Genomic DNA, 23,693 nt, shown 5'->3' with positions numbered 1-23,693 from the left:
TTCTTTTCTTTTTGGGGGGGAAGGTCAACCAAATCACGCAGTTTCTCACATTTTGAAAAATGATGAATTGATTTCTTTTGAACAATCTATGAATGTTTTTGACATCAAATACTTTTTTTTTTCCAATCTTGATTTCCTTTGGCAGATTCAGGAACCAGAGTGCTGATCATCTACCTCTACTGGGGTCAAAGATGATGACACAAACCATGAGTATTATGATTTAGTAAATGCAATTTTTCCATGGTATCTGACCTTAATGCCATCCTTGGCACCTTCTTGTAGATAAGGAATAATAGAAAAATTCCAGAGGTCGATAAACCACGATCGAAACTCATCCACAGTGACGGGACAGGATAGGAAAAAGCAGGGGCCTAAAGAAGATATGAAGACAAGAAAAAAAAACATCGTTCAATGGGTTCTCTTTCAACATTCGTTTCGGTATCTCACTATGGGACACGCCCCCTGCGCTGTCCCCCAGAAGCTCTTTTTCATTACGCCAGTCTTGACTGGCAGACAGAAGGTGACGTCTGCTCTCAGGAGGCGGGACTTCCTCCTGCTATAAGAGCCGGACGCCATCTTCTCTCCTCAGTCTAACACCTCTTCTCGCTCCCAGAAGCATCCTCAGACGGCAGGTGTAGTATCCGAAGCTAGCTTAACTGTTCCTAGAGCGAGCTAACAACTCGGTCGCTGAACGCTAGTCGGTGTTACATAGCTTGTCTGGGTCACGCGGTTGGTCTGTCTCCAAACAGCACCCGTTAGAACTAGTCACCATACTAGTAATTATCGCGCTTCGCTCTCAACCGGAGTCGACGAAGTCGTCATGGAGCCTGAACCTTTCCTCGCCATGGAAACGGTCAGACCTCTGCCTAGAGCCTGCTCATGCGGCAGCAAAATCGCTGGGGCAGACACCCATTCTGCCTGTGCTGCATGTCTGGGGCTGCAACATGCCCAAGACGCGTTAGCATCTCCGGCTAGCTGCGAGCATTGTGCGCGCCTCTCCCTCAAGACCCTGAGACGCAGACTAGCGCGCCAAGCTAGTCTGTCCAAGGCGGACCCGGTCTTGGGGGTAACCAGCCCCCCACTACCAGAGGAGTCTACGCAGGGAGAGGTGGCAGGCATGAGCTGGGGCGACCAACTGGATACGGTCGCGCCACTCGAGGGCATGGATGAGCAGGAGGCCGCGCCCCCGGAGTTTCAGGACACTGTGCCCGACTCCGGAGACGAGTCCATCAGCCTCGGCTCTGAGGAGGACGAGGAGGACAGCGAGCCTTTCCTTCTGCCATCGGCTGCAAAGCCGCTGGCTGCGGGCGACGCGTGCGGCGGCTTCCCAAACCCGACCGCCGCGATGGACCTGCATGATGTCTGCAGAAGAGCAGCTGAAAAGCTGGGCATTAAGTGGCCTGAAGCCCTCACCGAGGCCACCACGTCTCGCTATGAGGGCAAAAGACTGCCTAAAGCCAAGTCTTCCACCAGACAGCTGCTGCCAGTGTTCCCTGAGTGCTTGGAGGAAGCGACCAGGACCTGGAGCACCCCCTTTTCAGCCAAAAGCCCCGTCCTGGGAGGCTCGGCTTTGGACTGGGCCAACATGGAGGAGAACGGATTCTCGCAGATCCCTCCAGTCGAACCGCTGCTGGCTTCCCACCTGCACCCAACACAGAAGTCCACCATGACTTCCGCGGGCCCCGCCCTGCCCTCGAAAGCTGACTGCTTCCAGTCAACTCTCACCGAAAAGGGCTACAAGGCAGTTGCCGCATCGGTGAAAGCCCTGAATGCATCTTCTCTGCTTCTAGCCTACCAGGCAGAGCTGCAGGAACAGATGTCAAGCACTCCAACCCCAGACCTGTGGAACGAGCTATGCGTGGTCACAGACCTTTGTCTGCGTCTCCACAGGTCCGCAGTCCAAGCCTCTGGGCGAGCCATGGCCCTCATGGTTGTCCAGGAAAGAGCCCGGTGGCTGAACTTATCCAGTCTCTCTCAGAAGGAGAAGACTCAACTCCTCGATGTGCCGGTGGACCCAAAGAGCCTATTTGGGCCAGCAATGGCCACAATGCAAAGGCGCTGTGAGGAGAAGAAACGGGAAGGTGAAGCACTGCAGCTGTGTCTGCCCAGGAAGGTACCCCCTCCTACCCCAGCTGCACCGCGTCTTTCCTTCGCTCAAGCGGTAGCTAGACCAGCTTACCGCACTCCGAAACGCCAGCCTCAGCCAGGTGACCGGAGCCACGGAAAGCCTGCTGAGGCCAGAGGGGCCTGGGCCAAGAAACCGTCTGCTCCAAACGTGACAACGTCAGCCCAGCCAGCGCCTCCTGTCGCTCAGAGCGCAAAGAAAAAGAGGCGTGCCACCTAGGGCGCAACCAACAGGGATGGAGAGCGGGCAAAACCAGAAGCCTGCTTCCCCCCTTCCACGACACGTTCCGTTCCTGTCGTTTTTCTCCAGGGCATGTTCCAGCCCGACCAAAAGGCGTGCAGAGGCACAGGTGGCCCTCACTGTTCACAGCCAGTTGAAAAGGAGAAAAGAGGGACCCACAGAGAGCTCAGTGGAGCCACAGTTGGGTCCCAGAAAGTGTTGGAAAAGGTTTTTAAAACCAACACAAATAAAAAATCCCCGAGGCGCGCAACCAGGCCCCGAGCCAAGGGCGCAGCCTCAACACAAAAAGACAAAACAAAAAACAAAACACATACAAATGACGGGAAGCCGAGTGGGAGCTGCGCAGCTGCACATGAGGCCACAGGAGGGAGCTGTTGCTCCGCCAGTGGCACAGCAGCCCAGCACCGTGGTACCAACGAGCCCTGCGCCAGCGCAGCTCGTGTTGGCCACGCCCACCAGTGTCTCAGCGCGGATGCCGCTCGGCCCGCTCTCGGACAAATCACAGCAATGGCGGCACTGCGGGGCGCCAGACTGGGTTATAAGCACTGTTACCAAGGGTTACAGACTCCAGTTTGCATTTACCCCTCCCCTTTTCAATGGTATACTGCAGTCGCAGGCCAGGGGGCAGAATGCACGAATTTTGCAGGAAGAGATCAAAACACTGCAGGGCAAAAGAGCCATTCAGCTAGTGCCACCGGAGCAAGCTCACAGCGGGTTCTACTCCAGATACTTCCTGGTCCCAAAACGGGGTGGAGGCCTGCGTCCGATTCTAGACCTGCGAGCACTGAACAAATACTTGAGGAAGTACAAATTCAGAATGCTAACACACGCAGGTCTGGTACGGCTTGTGCGTCCAGGAGACTGGTTCGTCTCCATAGATTTGAAAGACGCATATTTTCACGTCCCAATATACCCCCCTCACAGAAAGTATCTCAGATTTTCCTTTCGAGGGAAGGTTTACGAGTTTCTAGTGCTCCCCTTCGGCCTCTCACTGAGTCCGCGGGTGTTTGTGAAATGCACGGAGGCCGCCGTCGCACCCATGAGACAGATGGGCGTTCGGCTGGCCATGTATATAGACGACTGGCTGCTCGCAGCGCAGTCTCCCGAAGAACTCAGGAGGCAGGCCGGGTTGCTCACATCGCACCTAACTGCACTGGGCTTCACAGTAAACTGGGGAAAGTGCGTATTGACACCAGTTCAAACGATCACTTTCATCGGCTTATCCCTGAATTCGGTCGAGTTCAGAGCGCGACTCTCAGCGGAGAGAGTGACAGCCTTCCGGGCGTGTCTGTCACAGTTCCGCAGGGGGGCGTGGATAACATTCAGACTGTGCCTCAAACTCCTCGGGCTGATTGCATCGGCGCTGTCCGTCATCCCTTTTGGCCGCTTACACATGCGTCCTTTTCAGCGGTGGGTGGCGTCGCTCAATCTAAGCCCCGCCCGCCATGGTCACCGACGAGTGCTTGCTTCGGTTACGTGCATTCTCGCCCTACACAAGTGGAGGGACATCTCCTTCCTCACCACGGGTGTTGTCATGGGAACCGTGCAAACAAGACAGGTGATCACCACAGACGCCTCGCTGACAGGCTGGGGAGCCACTCACGAGGGCAGGACAGTGAACGGTCTGTGGGGCTCCCACATGCGATCAGTTCACATAAACTGCTTGGAACTCCTGGCGGTGTCTCTTGCACTGAAACATTTCTTACCCTTTCTGAAAGGGCGCCATGTTTTAGTCAGGACCGACAATACCACAGTGGTGGCGTATATCAACAGACAAGGAGGGCTGCGCTCATTTCAGTTGCACACGCTAGCACACAGACTGATTATGTGGAGCAGCTCCCGTCTTCTGTTGCTGCGGGCCATCCATGTACCGGGGATAATGAACTGGGGAGCCGACCTGCTCTCCAGAGGGAACCCGCGTTACAGGGAATGGAAGCTCCACAGCCAGGTGGTAGCCCAGATGTGGAGCATTTACGGTCAAGCAGAGGTCGATCTCTTTGCGTCAGCGGAGAACGCCCAGTGTCAAATGTTCTACTCTCTGACGGACCAGAGCGCCCCCCTGGGGGTGGACGCTCTAGCGCACGAGTGGCCGTGCCGACTTCTGTATGCGTTCCCACCGTTGGAGTTGATTGCCCCTACCCTCACCAGGGTTCGGGAGGGGAAACACTCTCTCATCCTCGTAGCCCCTCGGTGGCCCGGGAAACACTGGCTAGCGGACATCATTCAGATGCTGCACAGCCAACCGTGGCCCCTGCCTTTACGCAGGGACCTCCTGTCGCAGGCCCGCGGGGAAATTTTTCATCCTCATCCGGAGCGCCTGGCTCTGTGGGCCTGGCCCGTGAGAGGCTGAATCTCATGGCAGCGGGACTACCGCAGAACGTCGTGGACACGATCCAGAGTGCCAGAGCGCGGTCCACCCGCTCCGCCTATGGCGCCAAATGGCGCGTTTTTGAAGACTGGTGCGTAAAAATGGCCGTATTGCCTTTCCAGAGCCCAGTCCCAGTCATTCTATCGTTCCTTCAGGAACTGATTGAAAAAGGTTTGTCCTTTTCCACCATTAAAGTGTATCTGGCGGCCATATCCGCCTGTCACATAGGTGTTAATGACAAAACAGTGGGCCAGCATCCGCTTATTTGTCAGTTTATGAGGGGCGCACGTCGGCTCCGACCGGTGTCGAAAAGCCTTGTTGCTCCTTGGGATTTACCGGTGGTGCTGGACGCACTGTCGTGCGCACCGTTTGAGCCACTGAGGCAAGTCAGCCTCAAAGCGCTCTCTTTTAAAACAGCTCTGCTTATTGCACTAGCTTCTGCTAAACGAGTGAGCGACATCCATGCGTTGTCAGTTCACCCGTCCTGTTTGCAGTTCTCCAGAGGGGATTCTAAGGTTTTGTTGAGACCGAATCCGGCATTTATGCCCAAGGTTTTCAACCCTACCATACCTTGCCACCCCGTTGAGTTTTTGGAATTCAATCCGCCTCCTTTTTCCTCTACGGAGCAAGAGAGGCTTCACACATTGTGCCCTGTGCGGGCGCTGCGCATGTATGTGGAGAGGACGGCTGGCTTCAGAAAATCTGAGCAGCTGTTTGTGTCGTGGGCTTCTCCTCACACAGGAAAGCCTATAACCAAACAACGCCTGTCATACTGGGTTGTGGGCGCAATAACCATGGCTTATAACAGCAAGGGGTTAACACCCCCGGCGGGCCTGCGCGCTCATTCCACTCGCGGCATGGCATCATCATGGGCAGTTTTTCAGGGCATCTCTCTGGATGATGTGTGCACGGCTGCCAGTTGGGCAACGCCTCACACTTTCATCAGATTTTATAGACTGGATGTCACTAGACCAGGGCTGCCTCACGCAGTGCTAGGTGTGGGGTCCACACCTTCACCTGTATGATCAGCCTGGTTGTTCTCTGTTGGTCTTCGGAGTAAGCTTATCTGGCAATACGGGAGTCTCTACATCCCATAGTGAGATACCGAAACGAATGTTGAAAGAGAACTTTAGGTTAAGAACTTAACCCCGGTTCTCTGAAACATGAGTGAGGTATCTCACCAGATCACCCTCCTTGCCTGGAGCGAGAAGAGGTGTGCTTACTTAGACTGAGGAGAGAAGATGGCGTCCGGCTCTTATAGCAGGAGGAAGTCCCGCCTCCTGAGAGCAGACGTCACCTTCTGTCTGCCAGTCAAGACTGGCGTAATGAAAAAGAGCTTCTGGGGGACAGCGCAGGGGGCGTGTCCCATAGTGAGATACCTCACTCATGTTTCAGAGAACCGGGGTTAAGTTCTTAACCTAAAGTTTTATTTTTTTAATGTAAATCATTTTGCTCAATCTAGTTTTTACATACCTATTAGGAAGTCTGATGTGCTGTGCTTCTCAAGGAATGCATGCAAATGATACCACAGTTTGGGTAACCAGTCTAACACTCTGATAAGGTCCTCATTGTTTAAATTCCTCTCATCCTCAGACTCCATCAACTTCCTGTGTAAATACCGCACAAGAAAACCATTGGCAGGTTCCACATTGTTGGAGAAAATCACCATCCTGAAACAAAGAAGAAAAGAAGTGAAGTTAAAGTTAGCTCATTCATATTTAGGATTATCTTTAATGCTTGAAATTACAATCAGATAGTATTATGATTAAAAATTTGGGGTAAAACAAAAAAACACACAAAAATTTTTTTTTGTTTTTATTGTGGTTGAATGACCAAAAGAAAGTTGTGCTACTGTGTCATGTTGCCATTGGTCAGTAGAGCAATGTTTAAACAATAAAAACTAAACTAAAAAATATATAGTAAAAATAATATTTCCATAAGTACGGCAAGGATGTTTGCAATTTCAAAAACCAACCTGAAGCTGAGATGTAAGCCATGGTTTGGTGTCATTTTCACCGGCTGGTTGCTCGTACCAATAATGTAAGGACTGAGTGCAGAGAGAATATTACACAGTTAAGTTCTTGGTTCATCAAATAGTCTTTACAATGTTGGTGTTGGTATGGGGATTTACCATTTGTGGTATTTGCACGTGAGTGCTCCGTTAACGAGTTCACTGATGGCAACAGGATCGTGAATATCATCCAAAATAACGACCAGTGGGATTTCAGATGCACTGCTTTCTCGATCTATTTGATTGGCCAAATTAGACAGATACAACTGCAGGTCCTGAGCAAAAAGCACAAAGAGACACATTACTGTGTGTACATGCCGACCCATGAAAGTCCCTGTGACACGGATTTGATTAGAATGTCACTTCCTGTTACCTTGCATGATTGGCGGTGCATGTTGAAAGAGACCACAATGCTGCCTGTGATTTCACGGGCACTGCGGTCCACCAGGTACTCAGCCAGCCGGGAGGCAAGGTAGGTTTTACCGGTCCCGCTTGGCCCAGACAGGATGAGACGACGGTGTTTTAATAGGAGACTGATGTAGTGTTGCATCATGGGTTTGGGAATGAGAGTCTCAAATACCAGGCTGTCCACACATTTCTCTTTCAAACCTGGAGATAATAGAGAGGATTATAATAACATTATAATAACTGGAATGGTAGGGTGAACAATAGTGACTGTCAAAGTGAGAGTTTTTGAATCAAAATTGAGAATTTTTGAATTATTTGTTAAAGACAGAACTTTGGGTGTAGATAGAAAGAGGCTTTCAAAACAGATTTCTGTCACCTCGTATGTTCTTCATAAGTAATCCTGAGCTCAAGCATTTCACTCTGAAAATAACTTTGCATCAAGTGTGGGAAGCTTGTGCACTTCCAACCCCCAAGCTGAAGAAGTGCTGCCTGTTCTTAACATCTATGGGGCCCATGTGTCTGAGGCTGCTGGACCAGCTGGGCACGACAGCCCAGGGATCAAGTTACTCAGAACCCTTCCTGAGCTGCTGCTACTTTCTCAGCTCTCCCCGCACTTCGCTTCAAAGATGGGGGGGGGGGGGGGGGGTCAATTACCTTCATGTCCAAATGTAGTTGTTGCTGTGATAAGCAGACAAACATGACAGTTTGTACTGCAGGCTTAAAATAAATACCAATCATCAAAATCTAACACAAAAGGCCCACATGTGAATGTATTTTTTAAGTATTTGTGGTTCAAAGTTTAATAGTGGTGGCTAAAGTCATCAAATATAAAGTTCAGCACACTATAATAGGTATGCTTCCTGGTTTGGTCAAATCTAAATTAAAATGAAGAAGATAATACATTTTCAGCAGACCTTTTAGAGCCACTGTGATGCTGCTGGGGCCTCGAGACATGCAGCGGGAAGGCTGAGTCTCTGGGGCTTCTCCTCCCAGAACTCTCTTGATGTGGCCCATACTGTAACTGTAGATGGAATCTGTAGAAAGGCCAAGACTAGACGTTGGGTCAACTTTTGCTATGTAAACCTGAAACAGAAAAGAAAAGCAGACATCAAAACGAGCTGACTTTAGTTAGTTTGCTAGGGGGGGAAAAAGGAAGTGAAGGTGAATATGTTAGTTTTTGTTTCCCGGTGGAATTACAGAATTTGGTGCATTGGGGATATACAGAGCAATAATTTTACAAATATTACTGGACACACAAGAACAAGAATACAGTTAATTTTAGTTTAGAAGCCATAAACCCCTCTCTCATAACATAGTGTAATAAAAAAGTGGATTTTTGTTTGGCTTTTTTCCAATGCTGAATATTTTGTAGAAAAAAATCCACTGATTTCATTAGATTTAGTAGTGCTACAAGATGCAAACTTGCGAATGTTTATTATTGCAATATTACTAACAATTTCCTCCTCTGCCAACAATCCTCAAAATTCCCAGCAAAGTCGTTTGGTCCACAGTAAAAAAACTCAACTCTCCATGTTTTAAGTTGCATAAATGACCTGTCGGCACCTTTTGGCCCGCTGTCACGGGATATGGCTGCTTTGACTAGTACTATTATCGTTCCTGCTTCACCCTCCAAAGTAAAAATCACAGGCGAGGTGCAAAGCTTCTATTTTTTTTACTCTCCTTACTTCAGTCATGGTTAGGAAGTAGAATTGGAACTCAGACTGGGAGTTGACAGGCTAAACTCTTTGTTTTCACAAACTGCAGCTATGTTGCTCCAATAATGTCCTTCCATTCATGCCCCCTCCATATCACCCTCCCCTCACATTCACACTCCTATCTCACTCACTTTGAATCATGCCACTCTTTCAACAACTATTATTTTCCAACAGGAAATCCTTAGAAAAAATGCTGTATCTATACAGAAAGTGTAATTTCACTAAAAAAAGGGGCTTCTACAGTCCTGCTAAATAATGTGCTGCAAAGTATAACCTTGAAAGAATTGACATACCAAATATAGTCTGACTGCTGAATCATAGATGTGAGCCTGCATTTTTTAAACAAACCAAACTGAAGTTGTCACTGTGAGACGTTTTACCTTGAAAGCCTGGCTGACAGCTGAGTCAAGCATGACCCAGTCCATCCTTCCATTCACCCTGACAGTGCCGATAAAGAAGTCCTGCTGCTTCACCTCCTGTTCAAATAACATTTTTGGATGATGAAGAAAATTCAACAAAAGACAGTTTAAAAAAAAAAAAAAAAAAAAAAAAAGGAAAATGAACTTACATCTTTGAAAACGCGCAAATCTGCAACACAAACCAGCACCCTGACACGATGATCATCTCTCTGTGAGGAAAGGCTGAGAGAATCTGCAAAGAAAATGTCTGCTAAGAAGGAAACCAATGGGAAAAAAATGAAAAAAAGTATTTTAAGATAAACAGGAACACATTTATATAGACTTCTAAACATTCCAACAGAAATTATGTTTCAGCATAGATATACTGTATATAAACCACATAACTCTGACTTAGGAGTTTTCTTAAGGATGTTGGAGATTGAACCCACCTGTGCCTCCTCCCTCACTGAGCCCTCTGCTGTAGCTCTTTGGCATGTTCACAGATATGGACTGCCTGGGGGAGGAACTTCCCAGAGCCATGAAGCTTGAAGACTGAGAGACAGAACTGGATGGTCCAGGAGATGGACAGGGGGACAGACCACCTATCCTCAGCTGATCATTCTCAACCTTCAGGTTCTCGACTGTCCTCTGTAGATGCATTTATAGGGGGAACAACATTGTAATTACAACAGGAACTGATGTCAGTATTAGAGCATTAGAGCATTGTTTTCTCTTTTGGTCAACCCAATCTCAAAACAGCATAATAAATAAAATTTAAAAGAATAATGTAGTAACATTTGAATAAAATAGAAAAATAACAAACAATACCCGTAATTGAGATAAAAACACAAAACAACAAGAGGTATTACAAACAGAAAAACCACAAATATTTACATAAAGAATATCGAACTCCAAACCTGCATGTTGGTCATTGCTTCCTGCAGCTGTTCTAGCTGATGGGCGGAGTTTAAGGCCTCCAGCCGAATGTCTGTGAGCTTGCGTTCCTTTTCCCAGAGTTCAGAGCGCAGTTCTGTTACAACCTTTTCATCCATACCCTCACCGCCCTCAAAGACCCTGGAGACAACCAGTTAACCAAAGACAACTTCAGACAAAATAATAATATTGGATTAGATTTATCTGTGCTTTTCCAGATGCTCAAAGCACTTACAATGTGTCCATTATTCATTCACTCCTCATCCATACTTGGTGATGGTAGAGGCGTGGCTGCCAGTTCGCGCCTGCTGCCCCTCTGACCATCACCAGGACATTCATACACATTCACACACCAGTGGAGCCAGACTGGAGGCAGGGAGGGTGAAGGGTCTTCTTGCCCAAGGACACAACAACAGTTGGCTGGGGGGAGCGGGGACGACCTGCTCAACCTCCTAAGCCCCTGCCGCCCCAAAAAGAACACACTAAAAACGTACAAGTGTTTGATGCGACAATCAAAATCATTTTCGCAATGTAATAAACCCAAAAGTTAATATCAACGCATGAAGAGGTTTACCCTGAGGATGATGACGAAGAGGATTTAGCAGAATGTTGAGGGTTATCGTCGATATTGTGAACCTTGGGGGAGGAGGGCAGTGAGGATTCTGGGGTGGCTATCTCTTCAATGTCAGCATATGCTCCTGATTTGGATCCCTTCTTGCTAAAAGCTTTGTTGAAGGAACTCCGCAGCTGTTTAGGGAAAATGTGAACAATATGAAAATAGGAACAAAGTAAACAATGTCTAGTTTGGTGTTCTGTCAAATCAGTCATGGACTCTAGATACTTTTTATTTATTAAGCAGAGATGAATATGAACAAATAAGTAGATGTGGTGATTATTTCAAGTTAATTTACTACGATTACACTTGCATTGCAGACTATTTCTCATGACTATTGAGTATGGCAGCATAATAGTAAGATGGTACAAATGGAAGTTTTAAAAGTGTGCAGGTGTAGAGGGGATAGGTTCTGTTTATTTCACATCACTCACCTCAAAAACCTACAATGAAAGAAGAGGAAAGCATGAAAAAGAGAAAGATTCATGCTCAATTTAAAAAAAAGGTAGGAAAGGACAGGAGGAAAAGCATCACATGAAGGAAAACGTGCAGGATCACTGACAGGTTTATTGTTTAGAGTATCTCACCTAATAACCGTCTCCAAAAAAGATAACATTATAACACTTAAGACTTATGCGATAAACTGTGGACATGTTATAAATACTAGGATTTGCTGTCTTTTAAACCCTCTTTAGTGATCATTTTCCCTTTCTGCCACATACATAATGTTGCAGACAAAAGTCACCACTTTTTGAAACATTTTTCTTTTTGCTGTTTGTTATTTTAAGCTAGATTTGAAGACCAAAACATTTTAGTCAATTTATTTCTAATTTTTTTTTTCTTTTCTGTGGCACTCTTCATTCTCTTCATTTACATTTTTGTGTTCATATCTGTGTCTGCTTTTTCTCACCCAGCTCTTCTTTTTCTTCTTCTTGGCCTCCAGCTCCTTCAGACTCCCCACGCTGGAATGGCTTGTGTTGCTGTTCAGGCTGGAGATGCTCTCTGAGGAGTTTTGGCGGTTAATCAGCAGCTCTGGGTACAATCAGTGAAACAATTAGTTTGTCTTTCGTGATCCCATTTCTTATTGAACATGCGTCATAATGGTGTATACCTTTAGGGGTGATCTCAGGATTACTGAGAGCATTTTGTATAATTTCCTGGGCCTCTGTGTTTTTGGCTTTTAGAATCTCAATGGTATCTTTTAGTTGAGTGAGTTCAGAGTCCTGAAGACAAGAAACACCGTAGTTTCTTACCTTTTTCTTTAATTGTGTGATGGAGGATTCATTAGCATCACAAATGATTTAAAATACCTTTTGCTCTGAGGAGACTGACAGTGTCTGGAGGCGTGCCGTCATCAGTGCCAGACTCTGTTCAAACGCTGCCACAAGATTAGCCTAAAAAGACAGAAATTGGCGTTAACAGATGGAAAAATATTTTAAGAAAAAAGGCTGGCAAACACATATCAACACTATTCATTGAGACAATCAAACCAACAATTTACTGAGCTAAAAAACTTTTAATTGGAGAGGAAAGTTAGTTAAATTTAAGCCATAATTTGATGAAATACAAAAGGTTGATTAACCTTTTCTAAAATAGAAAAGGAAAAAGCCTATGCAGCTTTGAGTGACTAGCAACTATATGAAAATAACTGGTCAGCATGCTTTGGCGGTGTCACATAACATCTCAGCTATTATAAACAGCACTCTTCATATCAGCATCCTCCGAGTTAACGCTAACAAACCTGGCCAAGCTGCTACACCAGTGTCCAGTGATGTAGGGCAGTGGGAGACAGGCAGGGGGCAGCAGTGAATCCAGCAGGCATTACAGCCAAGTGTCAAAGAGAGGGACAGCTGTATTAGGCTTTGGGAACAAAATCATATCAGCAGCAAACACTCTTGCTTAAACTAGCAAAAGATTCAAACAACCAAATGTGCAAAAGAGGGAGGCTTGAAGCAGAAACGGTGGCTGATTGGTTTAACTTTTCATTTTCATGCACAACAAGCTTGACATTAAAATAATAAGAGAAACAAATAGATAAGGAAAACAACAAGAGGAAGCAGGCGCAAAAGAAAGTGTCAGAGGACGGACATGTTCAAGCATGTTGTTAGATTTGGGGTTGAAGTGGGGCAACAGTAATTCATCAGGAATACCCAGCTGTAGGTAAAATCTAAAATGTAGGGTAATAAGTTCCAGCCATATTTGATGTTTTGAAACAAACTTTTATTACATTATACCAAGATATGTATTGACCTTAAGAAAAGCAGCTATAAAATTTAGATAAGTAATTGTTTTTTTATTTTATTTCATACAATGTATTAATATATTTTGACAATACTTATATAAGTATAAGTATAATAAGAACTTACGTCATCTATGCTACTATATAAATAATTTGCACTTGCGACAGAAAAAAGGTTAATAACTTATATAGATGTTAGGAAACAGATTATGGCACCTATGGAAAAAAAAGGTAAAACATAACAGGGATGGCTTATTTGTTCCCTTTCCCTGTCAAGCAATTAATCCATTTATCTGGTTACTTGTACTCAGTTTGACAATAATTTTAGTTAAACGGCCTATATCAAGCAAAATCCCCTTTTGGAGCTTGTAAATGTGTTATAATGTTAATTCATAAAAAAAAAAAAAAAACCAAAGCGGTATTTTGAACCGTTCACTCATTTATGAGTTTTCCTCTAAAACTGGTGAGTTGAGCACCAGCACCTCCCAACCCATGAAGACCAGCGGCTAACATCCTCATATGCATGAAGGTGTGATCGCCCCTAGGCCAACACACACACACTTTCTCCACGGAGCTAGCAGTGATCAGCAAAAATAATTTCCTTTTTGTTTTATGCACATCATGCACATCCATCTTTGCACATTTTTGGATGTTGTTCGCTTTTGTGGGTGAAACGCAGAAACGCTGCCAAGGCTGACTCTCGGTTGACGTTATGAAATGGGCGGCGCCCACGAGGAAACCGGTGCCTCAGAGATCGAGTCATCTTACTTCTAGGTTGGAAATGAGCTGCGAAAATGACTAATATTTCATAAAAAATTGTTTTTTAGTGTGCCAAAAGGTAAGAAATTATCATATAAATGGATATCGTTTACTCTGAAAGGCTTAAGAAAAGCATGTTATAGGCCGTTTAATATTTTCAGTGTAAAATGTGGATGCACAAGTCTATGTCTACAATACTCGTGATTTGGAGTATTTATATCAGGAAAATAGCATCATTTTCTTTTATCTGATCAATTTATGAAATTAATATCTTTGTTTTAACTTTTTTTAAATTGCTTGAAATAAACTAAACAATCAATCATACAAAAAGACTAAAAACACCTGGTGAAGGTGTTCCTCATACATGTTTCAAGAATAGTTTGTTTCAGGACGGCTGCTTGATGATTCAGAATAATTTTATTATTAATATTATTTGCAGAGATGATCCAGAAAAAAACCTGGCCAAGTCTCTTATGTATTGGGAAAGACACTAAAACCAACAAAAAAGAAATACATCGTACATTAGCAGAAAGCTGCATGGTCAAATTGGCGACCTTTTCCTGGGAGGACTCCAGCTCTCTCCTCAGCTTTCGGATTTGCTGTAGATAAAAACAAAGAAAGTCATCTTAAAGATATTAATGAAGAGACATCTCACTGGAAGTGCTAGAGCTGTTCATTCACATGCTAATTGTGAGAAAACTGTGACAATTCTTAATTCTGATTCTTAATTGAAATTTTTTTCATGCATTTAAAATTCTATTAGCTGTAATGTTTTTATTGATTAATTTATGGTTCTGAAAAGGATGCAATACTGTGAATAAAACAAAAGTAAAGACTCCACACTTGCCAAATGGTTTGGCAAAGAACACAAAGCATAGCCAGCATATGGGTTATAGATCGCTGGCATGATGACCTTACCTCCCCTTGTATCCTCTCCTCATTCTTAAGAAGGCATGGTGACAGCAAAAGATACAGGGTGGAAGATTAACTCTAGTTATGTGTGCAGATTTTTTTTAACAGATTTATAATGAATATTTAAAAAAGATTCCAATTGAAAAATGTTTGAAGGATAAGTTGATAAAACACATACGGTTATGTAACTTTTCCCAGACATGTAACGTTATGAGAGTTTTACAATATAATGCAAATGCACTGGATAGTAAAATTTCAAGTCTTTTTATCAACTTCTGAAGCAAAATATGTCAAGGTGAAAGCTTTAAACTTTACTTGGGGGCTTTACTCACCGAGGAGTAGTTGGATGAAGCGTTGGAGGCCAGAGACAAAACCGAGCCATGCACTAAAGCAAAAAAGATAAGAGATTTCTGCTTTTAAAGCTTAGCAGAGAATTTAAAAAGCTCTGCAAATTACAGTTAGATCTATTTTAAGTGACAAAGTTCATATTGACCAATTGTCAAACTAAGTATATAACCAGTTATCAAACTTTTAAGTGATCAAAAATGTATTTTAACAGAAAAGTGAACAAACAACTTACCTTAAGGTAATGAGAACTGTTTAATACAAAAAATGTGAAATAAGTGCTAAACTTTTTTTTACAGATCAATTATGAGCTTTATATTGGTAATAACTTGAATTATGGGGGAAGTCTCTGGAATAGCTAATTTGAAATCACAAATTTAATCCTTGATGTGTTTATTACAAGACCAAAAAAACAGAGATAATTTGTAAACTTTTTAAAACAGCGAGGCTGAAAATCTTTGCTTTCAGCAGTGAAGAGGGTAAAAATGCTCACCATCATCTCCCTGTTCACGGAAAGAACCAGACCTCATCATGCTTTTTGGCCGGTCAGCCAGAGACATACTGCTGCCCAGGGGGGAGGATCCATAGAGATCACAGGCTGAGTCAGTGGGAGGCCCTGTGCTGCTGGAGCGAGAGATCCTCGGGGTGCCACAGGAAATTGGGGCAACTGGCATGCAAAACACCAAAAATCAAAACTATGGTTTATTTAAGTGCTCGACAGATGAGCATTTCTGCATATAAAAGTTGAGGCGTATTACCAGGTGTGGCCCCTTTAATTTAACAAATAAATATGGCTAAAAGAATTTAAGAAAATGAAACTTTTTCTTGTCAGTATTTAAAGATGAAAGTAGTGTTTCCCAAAGATCCCAGTCATCATCAATTTGCTCAAACTGCTTGTTTTTTTTCCATCTTGTCACCCCTAAGGACTCACCCACGTTTGTGAGAGGAGCCTTACTGGAGGAGGCCTGAGGAGGACCAGTGGGGGAAGGAAGCTGAGGAGGGCTGTCACTCTCAGTCATGCTCACTATGGTGTGGGAGTGGCGCCTTCCTGGCTTGTTTCCATCATCCTCTGGAAGGCTGGAGCCAAAACACCTAAAGAGCAAAGGTAAATTCAAATGAAGGCAAACAGGCTGCACTGCAATGCGTCATTCTAAACAGAAGCAAAGTTGTTTTGACTTACTCTAAACTTTTCTTTGGCAGTGTGTTCCGGTCTGTTTGCACACTAAAAGACAGACAGACAGGAATCAAGTAGAACATTAAATACCTGTACACATACACAACTAAATGTACACATACATTTGAGAGTTTTTGTTTTTTTTTATAAATTCCAAAAGAAAAAGACAGATGTTTAAACAGAACATACTGTAGATGTAAACAGAACACATTTCTAATGTTTACCTTTCCGAGAGGCTGAGGGACGTCCTGCTTCCGGCCCCCCATGTTCCTGTGCTTCTCTCCTCTTTGTCCCGTGCTTCTGTCGTAACAAGCCGTGCGCTGGAGGGCACACTCATCTGGAGGGGCAGGGACTCTAGGCTGCGGTGCATGCCCGATAGCTTAGGGTAGAACAAGGAGGATCCACCAAGACGTTCGCTGGTGTAGGCAGGAGAATCCATATGAAGGACAGGTGCTGGGCTCGGGGTGAGGCGAGGAGCAGGGTGGGAAGCAGCTAAATCCTGAAGCTTGGAGTATGGGGGGACTTTGGGTGGGAGGTCCTGAATCATCACACAGGAGTTAAGGCTGTTGGAATTGACCTTGTCTAGATGAGCTAAACTGGGCGGGCGACCTAGAGCCTTAGAGTTTAACATCCTGAGACAGAAAAAGACAGAAAAAGTTAAAAAAACAAGGAACAAATATTTAATCTGTGTGATAGCTTGCATAAATTTACTCTAAAACATAAAAACATGCAGCTCCCTTCAAGGGTGCAGTCAGTGGTAATTAGCTACAAAAAACCAATATAGGTTACCGTAGATGTTTTGATCTTTTGATTTGCTTTTCTGTAATTTGTGTAACAAAAGTTGAAGCCAGAGACCTTGGTGTTGTTGGAGAGGACAGCTCGGGGTATTTGCTGCTGCTGGTCCGTCTTAGGCCATGTAGCTTCACAGCAGCTTCTCCTGTGGACTCTGATTGGCTGTTTTCTTTTTTTAAAGAACTACAGTCAATGTCAACGCTCACAGCTTTGGCTTTGGCTCTTTCCTTCTCCTTTTCTCTGTCTGTCAGGTTTACTGGACCTGTACTTGTTCGATTTGTTGTTTTACTGCCGCAGACACTATGTTCTTTAACGCGGGGTCCTGTGGAGGCAATGGGTACAGGCTTCAAACTCAACAAGCTGGAATCAATGGTGCTGCTGATAGGCCGAGTTGCTGGGCGTCCAATCACACTAAGTGTGCTGGATTTGGCCGGTCGAGGCAGGCTGCGGTACTGAATGCTGTTTCTGGCATTTGGTCCCAAGAATCTCTGGTCACTGCTGGCATCAAAACTATTCTTTCTACCAGTGGGTGTCCCCCCTCCCACAGGTTTCACAGGGATGCCAGATGACTTGGGGGCCTTTCCCACAGTGGAGGAGCCACTGGGGATGGTGGTGCCCTCTGCTGTCATGACAGCTGCAGCACCAGGGACGGCTGGGGTTTTCCTGTAGCCAAAGGAGCCTACAGCAGAGGGCTTGAGCAATCCTGATGGTGGCTTGCGGTGCTCCCCATGATGATCCCTACCAGCATCTGAACGAGACCGTTGCAGGCCAGCGGTTTTGACCGAAATTTTAGATTTGTCCAGAGGCTTCTCACTTTTAGGGGCTAAATTCAGGCAGGGAGGAGGAGAGGAAGAAAAACACATTCAAAAAATTAAAACCAATTAAATGAGTATTTTTTCCTAAATACAAACATTCCATCAGCTTCCTTTCTCCCTCAGGGTTCTCTCAAACCTGATGACAAGTCTGATAAATACACTGACATGTTCGCGGCACAATGACTGCTGATGTAGGAATGCCACTAGCAGCATATTTCACATGACATTCTCTTCTCACTATTTGCATGTTACCATTTGAAAACTTCACATCCCAGATACAACCTGGAGAGTATTTTGTCTCTGTTAGGATTTATCTTCTGACTTTTCAGGAATATTAAAGCTGTCAGAAAAACAATAAAAACTGAAAATGGCGCTAAAAGGTTGTATTAAAATAGATTAACACATAAAGTGTTAAATGTGTAATGTCTTACAGATTGTGACCAATATCTAATTAAGAAATCTTAATCACATCTTAATTTTATTTTTATAGTTTGGGTTAAAGATATTAATATTACTTCTATTTTTTCTGTTGAATAAAACATGCATCTTGTTGGGTTAGATTACGGTTTCATTTACAATTTCATTTGAACTGGCAACAGGTTCTAAGGAACATAATAGTTTAAGCAAGTTATACAGGGTTAACGAAAATGAAACACTGGGAAAAAACAACAGACTCCATCAGATCTTACCTGCAACTTTGAGCATGCTCTGTGAGGTGTGGGTAATGGGAGACGTCACACCGACTGGAGGATTTCTGCCTCTATTCAAACTACCAGGCTGACCAAAACTTTGAGGTTTCTTTAATTCTCCTTTAACTCCAAAATCCTCCCCAAGACTTGGAGGTTTTTTCCTCCACTTGCTTGGGGCTTCCGTTTTGAGACTTCCAGAGTCAAAGCTGCCACTATTAAACTTGTGACTGGCTTTGCCGTCCTCACTGTACCATGAGAAACCACTCTCCACCAGGGAGCGCTTTTCTGCATCTGTGCGAAGCTGCAGGGTGGGAAAAAAAGAAGGCACGATGAAGGAAACTGTCAAACAACATGAACTGGCTGCTATTTGGTCCATCTGAAATGCATAGTACATTTTTCCAGAGAGGAATTCTTTGATGACTTCACAAACATTTTCTACAAAAAGAATAAAACAAACAAAAAGAAGAAACTACAGACTATGAATCAAGGTGAGAATCACACTGCATTTGTCAGGCGAAAAATAAAAACTAGTGACTAAATCAACAAGAGTGTGGATCTGCTGTTTTCCCATACTCCCAACAGGATTGTTTGTCTAGCACAGTGCTTCTCAAATAGTGGGGCGCGCCCCCAGGGGGGGGCACGAAGCGATGCCAGGGGGGGCGCGCGGTGGTGGCGGTTTTAGGCACAGGTTTGTCCGGTGCGCAAATTTAACGTGGGGGCAGCGGTGACAGCGGCTCAGTGCTTGGAAAATAATCTGGTCCACTATTCGGTTCCTATTGTCTGTTCTGTCTGTCCGCGGCTGCGCGAGTGAGAACGAAAGGGGAGGGGTGGTGTGGGCCCTGTCTGCCAGGGGAATCGGGGCACGCGGACCACTGCTACCGCTGCCTGTTGCCCAAGATCACCGCTGCCCTTAGATTCCTAAGCTCATGCTAACAATGTCATTCTTTATGAACTATTGTAGACATTTTGATGACGTGTCTTTATTTTCCATCCATGTTTTCTTTGTCTGCCTGTGGTTTAGTTGGTTTCAGACAGACAGAAAGACAGCAGGTAATGCAGGAAAACAGCTGCACTTTTATGAGATCAGAAATAAACAATCCGTCATTTAGAAAAAAAAAAAATCAGCACGTTTTTACCTATTTCTTCAGACTAAAAACGTTAAATATATTGGTGCTGCTGTGTTAATGTTTCAGATCAATTTAGATTTAATATTATTTATTGATTGAATTATTTTTTTCAGCATCAAATGGTTCAGTTGGTCAAAATGTTTCTAGTTTAAATAAGGAATGACAGATTTTTTTTTATTTCAGGTACTTTCAGCTTCTTTTCTGTTTTAGACTAGAACAGGGTTTCTGTGGCTAAATAAAGTTAATATTTGTTGAAAGTGGATTTATTTTGCTTTTTTCTTTTGTTAGTGTTAAAAGATACAATTTTAGGTATACAAATTTTATAGATACTGACCTGATGTATTGTCACCGCGCGAGTGTGTCTGTGTGTGTGTGTGTGTGTGGGGGGGGGGGGTTATGGGGGGGGGGGGTCAGGGGGGGCGCGAAACATTTTCTTTTCCTAGGGGGGGCCTGGCAAAAAATAATTGAGAAGCACTGGTCTAGCATAAAATGTCATAGAAAGGGGCAATACTTTGGAAAGATCCTATGCTCTGAAAAATGTTAACACTAATGATTCCTAATTGTCAGAAACACTTTTCTAGAAAGTTAATTTGAGTACAAGTAGAGTCCCAGACTAAACCTCTTGACATCAAGATCATAGAAGACGTTAATTTTGACGTCATTTTTTTTACCTCAATATCTATGTACATGCAATTAAAGCAATGTCATTTCAAAATCTGTTATTGCTGCTGAAAAGCCGTTTCTTGCTGTTTACGTTCCTGAGCAGGAAGCCAAAATTTGTGATAAAGTAAAATAACAATTAAAGCTCCTGAGTGACTAAAGCATTTTTATATGTTTAAGAGTTCCACACACACACACAATATATATATATATATAAATAAATAAAAATAAAACATTGAGATGTTTAGCCTCACCATAACAGATGAGCTGCGTCGAGTTCCCAATGGTGTGCTGGGGAGGGAGTTAAGAGATAAGCCAGCATTGAACTCCTCTGAACTGAGGTTCTCCGAGCCATCCCCATCTCCATCGCTGAGCCCACTGCTGATGGAACTGCTCTCATCCCAGCTGAAAATCAAGAAATGATATTCAGTCAGCGAAAAGCATGTTGTGATCAATCAACCATGTTAAGGTTTGACATAAACCTATGTAGAAATCTGTTGCTTTGACTCAAAACTTTAATTTCTTGTATTGAAGCAACCATGTAGTTACCATTGCTTTTAAGCTATTCCATCTTTCTAGAGAACAAATAATTACGTCCACTCAATCCAGCTCAATCCTGGTTGCTAAGCAGTGTTGACCCTGGTTACTCCTTAAGAGACTGTTTGAGACAGGTGCCATAAGTAAGTGCAACCACACGAGACACTTTAGTGTTGTCGTGAGCTGCTCCCAAGTCTGGAAAAAGGCACAAGGTTGGGTCTGAATTTATATCTGCCATAAAACTAAGGACAAGCAGTAAATAAAATAGCTGAAGGAAAAAATAAACATTTTCAGAAAATGTATGGTGGTTGCAAGAGTTACTAACCAGGTGAAACTCTACTTTCCCCAAACTTTAAAGATGTATTTTGACCATCTGCAGTCATTTTTGTAGGAAAATCTCTTCCAGCACTCATAAAAAAGCTCAATTTGAGCTGTTTATGTTTTTAAATATAAAAACATAAAATTCACAAAGTTTTAATAAATCGTTCTGATAGGAAAATGTGTTTTTCTTATACACTTTGATCTTAATGTTCGCGTCAGGGGAACATCCTGACAAATCATGTTAAAGAAAAATATGGTGTCAGACAAGATTTACAATGTGGGTGTACTTGCTTTCTTTTTTTACTGGAAAAATGTAAGGGGGGGGGGGGGGTTGACAGCTCCAAAAACCTTGCACAAGCCTACTCTCCACCCTTCAGCCTTTTTCCAAGTTCCCTTTTAACACAGTGCCAAACTGGCTCCCTCCCTCCCTGAGGATGGCAGTGATGCACAACCAGAAAAAAAAAATTACACACTTGGCACTGAATCTCTGGAAGTAATCATAACTAAATACATACAATTAGCCGACAACTGAAGATCAACAAGAAAAACGTGCTCCCGGTCAACTAAACATGACAGGACTATGTAGTTATTTAAGCTAATTAAAGTCTAACTATAAAATGAAAAGTTTGCATGTGATTTAGATGTTTGATTGAAGCTAAAAATGGTATCTCCTCTGAGCTAAATACAAGTCCGGAGCTGTGGTCGCAAGGTCGCTGGTGCCTGTCGTCCCTAAACCTACTGGTTAGGGTTAAATGAATAAATAAATAAATTAATTAATTAAAAGTATACAAATATCATCAGGGACATTTCTATTTGAGAGGGCAAGTGTTCATGGTATGCTCCAGCAGGACCTCCTATGTCAGAGAGGTCATGAATAAGCCCACGCGGATATGAGCCTAAGACTCAGGAAGGTGTCGACACTAGCAGCCAAAGTCCTTGCTTGAGGAGGTGAAATCCAGATGGAGACAGCGGTGGGAGTGCACCAAAGTATAGCGAATCCTTCAAGGCAACTTGCTCATTTGATTTCTATGGCCCAACTCCAACATCTTCCCTGATTTGTGTGTCTGTGAGCTGCTCGCCAGTCTTAGTGTCCAGGTCAAAGGAAAATTTGGGCTATTAGTAAGAAGGGGGCAACATGGAAAGATCTACTCAGATGTTTAGACTTTAGTTTGAGAACATTCAAAAAACACACATGGTTTCCATTGTGGCAAGGCTGTGGATTTTAAATAGCAAGAAAGGAGTTGATGAGTTTAATTTAAAAACCAAACACTGTCCTAATAGTTGTTCTTTTGCTCTATGTCATAGTTGACTTTACTATAAATTTGAGTTAAATACACAGGAATAGGAATGCATTGTTCTGCTCGGTTAGGGTCTTATTTGTTGCTTAAAATGCAACATGGCCCTTGAGAGCAGAGGACTAAAATTATCAGTGGTAAAGACATACTAAACAATAGCTATTCCAGACAAGCAGCGAAGCACTGTTTAGAGCGAACCACGCATGCGTACGACAGTAGCCGGTGTCCTCCAGCATCCCTGTAGCTCTGAACAAAACTGAGGGGTTTAGAAGATAATAATGTAAACTTAGCAAGTGACAATCTTTTGCTATAATAAACAGCAATTCACCATGACTTTCCGGTAAAATTTTGTCATCGAAATTTAAATAAGGTTTTACAAGCATTAACAAATTATTTCTTTCTTTAACTGTGTTACATCTTGGGCAAAAAATATTTGAGGTTTGGGACCACTGGAACAGTTTTTAAAACAATTTGAAAGTCAAATAAAAGACTGTGCTCAAGTTTTAAGAGTTACCTTTGCCTGGGAAGTAAAGTCCGTCTCGGTCCCTCCGCCGACCTAAGCGGAAACACTTTACCGACCAAAACACGACCACTCATTTTGCGACGTTTCAACTTTTAAAGTGACCCTAATTACCGAAACAGACACATTTTAATCGTCTACCAGCAGACACATTTTCTCCCTTACAGTCGTCAAGAGTCTGCCTCTCAGCGCTGAGTCACGTCACTGAGAGCGAGGCGGAGGAAAAAAGGAGAGTACCTCGATAGAAACCGCGTCGCAGTTAAACCCTCCCAAATAAGTAATAATTTACGACTGTCCGGTTTCTATGACAACCAGATCCCTGCTCTGATGATGGTGAACTGATTATAAACCTTCATTGCTGTTTGTTCCGTTTATATTCTCATAACATTTTTATGTTACAGCTAAAAAAACTGAAAGCAAAACATCAATGATTACATTATTTAAGTCAAAAGGTCGCATTTCAAGTAACTAAAATCTACAGAACAATCATTTTAATCTTATGAGATCAAAGTGTAAAATGTTTTGCCATAACTCAGCAACATGTTTGATGAAAAAAATTACATAACAGCATAACAGATTTTTAAAGTTCAAAAACTTCATATGCTGCCAAAGAAGTGTGAGAGTGATAGGGAGGATTTTGGGTTAATTTGCAATCTTAGTAAAAGAGCACTTTTCATCTTAAAAGATAGAGAAAAGA

At 43.5% G+C, this 23,693-nt stretch overlaps 1 protein-coding gene across 16 annotated transcripts in view; it reads right to left on the bottom strand.

Annotated features, from left to right (window-relative positions):
* The window catches only part of nav1 (neuron navigator 1), a 79,900-nt gene that overhangs the window by 3,453 nt on the left and 52,754 nt on the right, over window positions 1–23,693 (bottom strand). For 3 of the 16 annotated variants that reach the window (XM_020703229.2, XM_020703228.2, XM_020703240.2), the window contains 26 exons: window positions 20,578–20,728; window positions 18,537–18,837; window positions 17,030–17,855; window positions 16,465–16,872; window positions 16,247–16,288; window positions 15,998–16,158; window positions 15,560–15,733; window positions 15,054–15,106; window positions 14,728–14,751; window positions 14,331–14,408; window positions 12,553–12,561; window positions 12,122–12,205; window positions 11,923–12,034; window positions 11,722–11,843; window positions 11,246–11,254; window positions 10,773–10,945; window positions 10,183–10,339; window positions 9,715–9,913; window positions 9,436–9,536; window positions 9,248–9,343; window positions 8,067–8,235; window positions 7,118–7,353; window positions 6,865–7,019; window positions 6,709–6,780; window positions 6,207–6,403; window positions 253–371 (listed from right to left, as the gene is read on the bottom strand). In XM_020703229.2, coding sequence (XP_020558888.1) covers window positions 253–371; window positions 6,207–6,403; window positions 6,709–6,780; window positions 6,865–7,019; window positions 7,118–7,353; window positions 8,067–8,235; window positions 9,248–9,343; window positions 9,436–9,536; window positions 9,715–9,913; window positions 10,183–10,339; window positions 10,773–10,945; window positions 11,246–11,254; window positions 11,722–11,843; window positions 11,923–12,034; window positions 12,122–12,205; window positions 12,553–12,561; window positions 14,331–14,408; window positions 14,728–14,751; window positions 15,054–15,106; window positions 15,560–15,733; window positions 15,998–16,158; window positions 16,247–16,288; window positions 16,465–16,872; window positions 17,030–17,855; window positions 18,537–18,837; window positions 20,578–20,728 — 4,228 coding nt within the window. Of the gene's footprint in view, window positions 1–252; window positions 372–6,206; window positions 6,404–6,708; window positions 6,781–6,864; window positions 7,020–7,117; window positions 7,354–8,066; window positions 8,236–9,247; window positions 9,344–9,435; window positions 9,537–9,714; window positions 9,914–10,182; window positions 10,340–10,772; window positions 10,946–11,245; window positions 11,255–11,721; window positions 11,844–11,922; window positions 12,035–12,121; window positions 12,206–12,552; window positions 12,562–14,330; window positions 14,409–14,727; window positions 14,752–15,053; window positions 15,107–15,559; window positions 15,734–15,997; window positions 16,159–16,246; window positions 16,289–16,464; window positions 16,873–17,029; window positions 17,856–18,536; window positions 18,838–20,577; window positions 20,729–22,990; window positions 23,254–23,693 lie in introns of those variants that run through there. The other 13 variants (XM_020703242.2, XM_020703232.2, XM_020703230.2 and 10 more) reach the window with 13 other exon arrangements.

Source organism: Oryzias latipes, chromosome 5, assembly GCF_002234675.1.
Source record: "Oryzias latipes chromosome 5, ASM223467v1".
In the NCBI taxonomy this organism is placed as follows: Eukaryota; Metazoa; Chordata; class Actinopteri; order Beloniformes; family Adrianichthyidae; genus Oryzias; species Oryzias latipes.
The sequence above is the reverse complement of the archived record's forward strand: the minus strand, read 5'-3'. Positions and strand labels throughout refer to the sequence as shown.